We start from the raw sequence: 5,934 nt of genomic DNA, 5'->3' as shown, positions 1-5,934 counted from the left end.
GTACGCGCATACTCGAGTCCGGACCGCGGTAATCCGCGATCGCTGGCCGCGCGTATGTTCGCGCTTCCAGCTATCGCGGATTTCAATGATGAATCAGGGGCAATGGCCACTGAGTGAGCAGTTTGTGACTCTCCAATGGTCTGTTTGTACTGTGAGCTGTGGATAAAGTAATAACAGCAGGGGTTGCCTAAGACCTGAATGTTATTTCAAGGGGATTCATGTTAAAAAGATTGAGGAAGGCTGCTCTGGAGGAACCCTAGAATTACAAGAAATCCTGAAAGGAAATGTCTGCTCTGTAACATTCTGCCTCACTCCTTCCCTGGTTGCTATACAAACAGTTCTATAACTTGGATGGGATGGGCTGACTCAGCATAACATAACAGAAAAGGGTTATGTAAACAATGAGGGGCTGAACTAAAGCAATGGCTTTGAATGAACTTGCTACAGCAAGTTAAAGTTGCTATGAGCATTCACATTACTTGATTTTTCTGTGTTTTTAGCTACATTTTTTTAATTTGATCAGAGGACTCTAAAGCTGATAAGAATTTGCCACATTAAGGGCAAAATGACATGTTCTCTTTGCAGCCCCCACCACCCTTTGATCACATACTTCCCCATTCCTGAAAGAAGTGCCTGAACATTGCTCTTCCTCTTTATGAATACTTTATGAATAATGAAGTTGCGTTCATTGAGCTCATGAATCTTTGGGCAATATTACACTAACCACTTTGTATCAGGCATTCATGCAGACACAAATCTTTTGATCTGCTTATTATTCTTTGTGACTTCTAGCTATCTATAGTAACTTATGTAGGTGACTACAATATTTATATGTGCAGTTACAAATTGCTGTGCGTCAGGGTAGATTGATGAATGACATTGGGGGTAACTATTCACGTTAGGTTTTTGCCTGAAGGCTTGTCTCCAGTTACAAACATCTAGTGTGTGTAGCTTAAAGCCAGATAATTCTCTCCCAAGAGAGTCTTTAAAATCTGATGCATGTATAGCAGTTCCCTGATATCATTCATTATTCAGCCATGGCAGAATAATTGACAACTGAAGTTCAGGAATGACCGCTATGCACTCCTATAGAGAAGAGTACAGTGTGTGCAGGATGCTCGGATAGATCCCTGGAAGCTGAGAGAGGATACTTCTGCGTATGCCCAATTAATAAAGGGCTTTCCTTGAATGCTATGTGCAGTAATATTGCACATAGCATTCAAGGAAAGCCCTTTAATAATTGGGCAATATAAGCCAGGGCTGAGTTGCTATGTAAAGACAGACAGGAAGAGAGGACATATATGACTCAGATTGTGGAGTGATTGAGGGCTTTTGTAAGGTAAAGTTGGGTCTACACAGACTCCTGGAATTGTTCCTACTCCTGGACATGTTCCTACCTCGTTTATATGCGTTTTTATGCAATTTTGTGTCACTTCTGACAGTGTGGGATCCCCAGGCACTAGAAGGGAAATGGGGACAAGTCTCCCCATTCACCTCTAGTTCTGAATGGCTTGAGCAGGCATCAGGGTTTACCTTTTCTCAGCCAATCATGGAGCGGAGCAGTCAGCGGATCTCTGCTCTGCTGAGAGCTCTGCTTTCTTGATTGTTCCCGCAGCCCTAGCGTATCTGTGGCATGTGTTCCCAGGAGTCATCAGGGTTTCCCCTTTCTCAGCCATTCAGCTCTAGAGGTGAATGGGGACAGATTCCGTTTACGGAGCAAAGCAAACAGTGGAAACCCTGATGACGGCTCAAGGGTTACCAGGGTTTTCCTTTTATTAGGCATTTAGAACTAGAAGTGAATGGGGAGACTTGTCCTCATTTGCCCTCTAGTGCCTGGGGATCCCATTCTGTCAGGAATCCCACAGCTGTGCTCATGCCATGAATGCAGCCATGGGAATCATCCTTTCATTGTGGGATAACCTGTAAAAAAAAAAAAAAAGTTCAACAAAGATACACAAAACACACGTTTATTAAATTACTTTCACATTAAAGTTTTGTCTTATCTTTTAAACATGTTTTAACCCTTTCAGGGAATGAGTAAAGTGTTTCATGTACCCCTGTACTCATTTCCCAGGGTGGGTGGCAGAGATCTGGGAATCCCTTTATTAAAGGGGGCTTCCAGATTCCAAAGTCCTGCTAAAAAAGCTAATAAAAGCCTCCATTGTTTTCAATGAAAGCTTTCATAAAAAGCTTAAAAACGCTTGTAAAAGCCTCTAGCCTATATTGAATTCAGAGGGAGTTTTCATTGACGTTTTTAAGTGTTTATAAATGCGGGAAAACATTTTTCTGCCTTTTCCAGCCTTCACTCTGCGTTTTAATCTTTAAAACGTTGCAAGAAGCATTATCTATACCGCTCAAAAAATGTACGTGTAGATTCAGCGTGTTTTTTTACTTTTTTTTTTTAATGAAATTTCCACTTTTGGTGTCCTTCAGTGAAAATGTGAAACAATATGCTTTTCCAGGCTATCTTCTCTAAATTACACCTCCTCTTAATAATACTTCTGTAGAGCTGAGGAGGTTATATGTTTGAATACCATGCACTTCCATGGAACATTATGGTAATCTGAATCTTCTAAAACTAGGATAGGATTGCTAAGTAAAAATAAAAAAAAATTTAAACTAATGCAGCTGCCACATCTAGGACCAGTTTTATGCAACTACATTGTAAACTGTTATTCATTTTTGGTAAATAACTTTTGTTGTAAAAAAAATACACAAAAACTGATAAAATATAATTTATTCAGGTGAAATAAACAATTTTTAAACAAGCAAATAACATATTAAAATGAAATATTGCATGTGATATTCTTTTGTGAAAGCTCTGTCACCAACAAAGGTAAAATGTAAACTTACCAAACTTCAAAGACCTTAGGCCATGTACAAATGTGAGATGATTATTGCCTAAGGTGAACAGTTGTGTTTGTTTTAAGCGAGAATCTGACATTTGTACTGCGGTTGCCCGTCATTCATGGATTTGCCACCCAGTGCCCTTCATGAATATTGTCACGATGGATGCATGAGGGTGCAAATGGTAATGACCACTATACAAGTCAAGGAAGGGGAGCACAGTGAGGTGCTGCATGTCTGTCCTCCCCTCTCTATTGAACAGAACATGCACTGTGTGTACAATGCTCATTCATTCAATTGTCAATCTCTTTTGCTGGAAACTATCACTATGAAAGATAATTTCTAGCGACAAATATTGCATGTGTGTATGGATCCTTAGATAAACTAGATGTTCATACACGATCAGGCAGGTCATTTTTACCAAAAGTAACAGGAGATGTCCCTTCTGCAAAAATGCATCTAACCTGCTTGATCACTCTGTGTTCCTGGCATCAATGCTAAGATGCGCATGATGCCATGGTGCCAGGATGAAAGAATTTGAGTCATCCCAGCATGGTTAATCAAGAAAGGTTTTCTAGGTGAACTAGAGTGAACTAAAGATGAAGGCACTCTGCACTGAAATGCAGACAGGTAAGATTATGTTTGTTTTAACTCGGAATGACATCACTTTTTTTTGAGTGGGGATAATAGTTTTGTCATAAATTAATAAATAAATGTGGGAAATCAATTTTGTATCAAAATGTACTAAGACTTTGGTCTAAAACAGCGGTCAACTGGTGGAGAAAATATTGGTGGTCTGCGGCCTGGCCCGAGCGGGGTCAGGAAAAGGACCAAGTTTCTTCCCCTTTGAGTGACACAGGGCTCCCCACGCACGTGCGGGCTGGATTCCAGACCTGGCACATGCGCACTCGCTTCTACTGCCTCAACTGAAAAAAAACTACAGGAGTAAGCACAGTGTGACAAAACAGACTGCAATGTGTCTTTGGTCACCTTTCCTGCACACACAGCCAACCACTGGGGATAATCTAACTCCTGCGCATGTGAAGGGGTTACATCATCCAGTAAGGAGGATCACTGTGTTAATTGAAATCCGCCATTAAGCCAGTGGTGCAGATGGGGGCGCCCATCCCTGCACCCCAGTTTATTTCCGCTTTAGGGAGTTAGCAGCACTTTAACTCTTTTAGTGCTGGTTTGTACTCTAGCAATGTGGTGCATTTTAATGTAATGCAATTTCTATTTTAATCTGCTGTGGTGAGCAGTTCATTTATCTGGAATGACTACCAAAAAAAAAAAAAAAAAGCGCACTGTATGTGAAGTAGCACAGCCTCTCTCCACACAAAAACTTAAAGCGTACCTAAACTCAGAATTGTTACTTTACATAAAAAGGCAGACAACCTTATAATTAGAGTAAAACATTTTGTTAGTGTTTTTTTAAAAGCAACACCCATTTTTTTTTAAAAAGTGCAGCACCCCACCCCCATAATTCTTGATCGCCTAGGCGATCAAGAATGAATGGGAGTGCAGAGTCTCCCGGGATACCTACGTCACGCATCTCAGGAGGCTCTTGGCTGCTTTTTCTGCGCATGCCCGAGCATCTCATCAATAGGAGCCTTTCATCAATAGGGAAAAAATTTTGCCGATCTGAAGCATGCGCAGTTAGATAAGCAAGTTTTTTCCCCATCTGCGTCACCCGTTCTTGCGCCTGCACAGTGCAAGATCAGGTGACATAGGAAGATGGAAGAAGTGAGGAGATGGCGGTGCCTGGCACTCCCCCTGCGCCGAGCTGATGACAGATACCTCCTGATGCATTGACTGATCTGCCAGATTGAAGGTAAGTGTGATTTTATTGCTTTGGGTTTAGTTCTGCTTCAAAGGTTAGCTTCTACTGCACCATAAAGAATAACTGTGGAGCCCCCTTGTGAACAATGCATTCTGGGAACCATGAAGTTTTTGTGTTTCTCATCAGTGTGCAGTAACTAGTCCAAAAACCTTTGCAATAAAGAACCTGGAGAGAAAGCCTATCACTGCAGTACAGTCCATCATTCCTGCCCATAATTCACTACTTCCGGTCTGAGGTTTTAATTTCCGCCCATAATGTATCACTTCCGTTTATTGCATGTCCGCCCTTAACTCATCACTTCCGGTCGTTGTCCTTTTAATTTCCGCCCATAATTCATGACATCTTGTTTTCCCTTCCATAGTTTGGTAGTAAAATCCTCAGGTTTTGTAGCGGCGCTGTAAATATGGGAGCTGACGTGGCTGACCGGACGCTGTTTGTTGGTAATCTGCATCCCAAGGCTACAGAGGAGCTGTTGTTTGAGTTGTTTTTACAGGTTTGTAATCCATGTGTTCTTATGTAAACATCTGACAGCCATGTAACTGTGCATTGTGTTATATTACACTGACATGGGATATGTTCTCCCTTTAGACAATAAACTTTGTCCGTAGCTCCTCTTAGCAGAAAGGTGATGTTGGCAATGGGATTCTTGGAAATTTCTAGTAAATAACTGAAATCTCCCAGCTGGTGCTGTGCAGGGTCTTGTGAGATTGGGGGTCATCCAACTAGTAAAATCTCAGGGAATATTATAAACTGTGTTATTCTCAGCTGCTGAATTTGTTTGTGTGTGTGTGTATATGTATGTATATTTATACATATATATTATTAATAAACTGGATTTATATAGTGCCAACATATTACGCAGCGCTGTATGTTAAATAGGGATTGCAAATGACAGACAAATACAGACAGTGATACAGAAAGAGGAGAGGACCCTGCCCCGAAGAGCTTACAATCTAGTAGGAGGGGGAATTTCACACACAATAGGAGGGGGATATGTAGTGTGGGAAGTAGTGATGGTTTCAAATGACAGAAGAAGATGGGTAGGCAAGTTTGAAAAAATGGGTTTTGAGCGCTCTTTTAAATTAGCAGAAAGTAGGAGCAAGCCGAATAGGATGAGGAAGACCATTCCAGAGAGTTGGGGCAGCTCTACAGAAATCTTGTATCTGTGCGTGTGATGAGGTTATGAGTGAGGAAGTCATTAGTAGGTCATTGGAGGAGCGGAGAGAGCGGCAGGGGGAGTATCAAGT

At 41.4% G+C, this 5,934-nt stretch overlaps 1 protein-coding gene across 1 annotated transcript in view; it reads left to right on the top strand.

The window, feature by feature from the left end:
• The first annotated feature begins 4,987 nt into the window (after positions 1-4,987).
• RBM7 (RNA binding motif protein 7) overlaps positions 4,988-5,934 on the top strand; it is a 6,452-nt gene continuing 5,505 nt past the window's right edge. Inside the window, exon 1 of the mRNA XM_072427166.1 lies at positions 4,988-5,180. Within this exon, the coding sequence (XP_072283267.1) occupies positions 5,091-5,180 (90 nt within the window). The 5' untranslated portion in view covers positions 4,988-5,090. The remainder of the gene's footprint in view (positions 5,181-5,934) is intronic.

Source organism: Pyxicephalus adspersus, chromosome 11 (assembly GCF_032062135.1).
Source record: "Pyxicephalus adspersus chromosome 11, UCB_Pads_2.0, whole genome shotgun sequence".
In the NCBI taxonomy this organism is placed as follows: Eukaryota; Metazoa; Chordata; class Amphibia; order Anura; family Pyxicephalidae; genus Pyxicephalus; species Pyxicephalus adspersus.
Note: the sequence above shows the minus strand (reverse complement) of the source record. Positions and strands in the feature narration are given on the sequence as shown.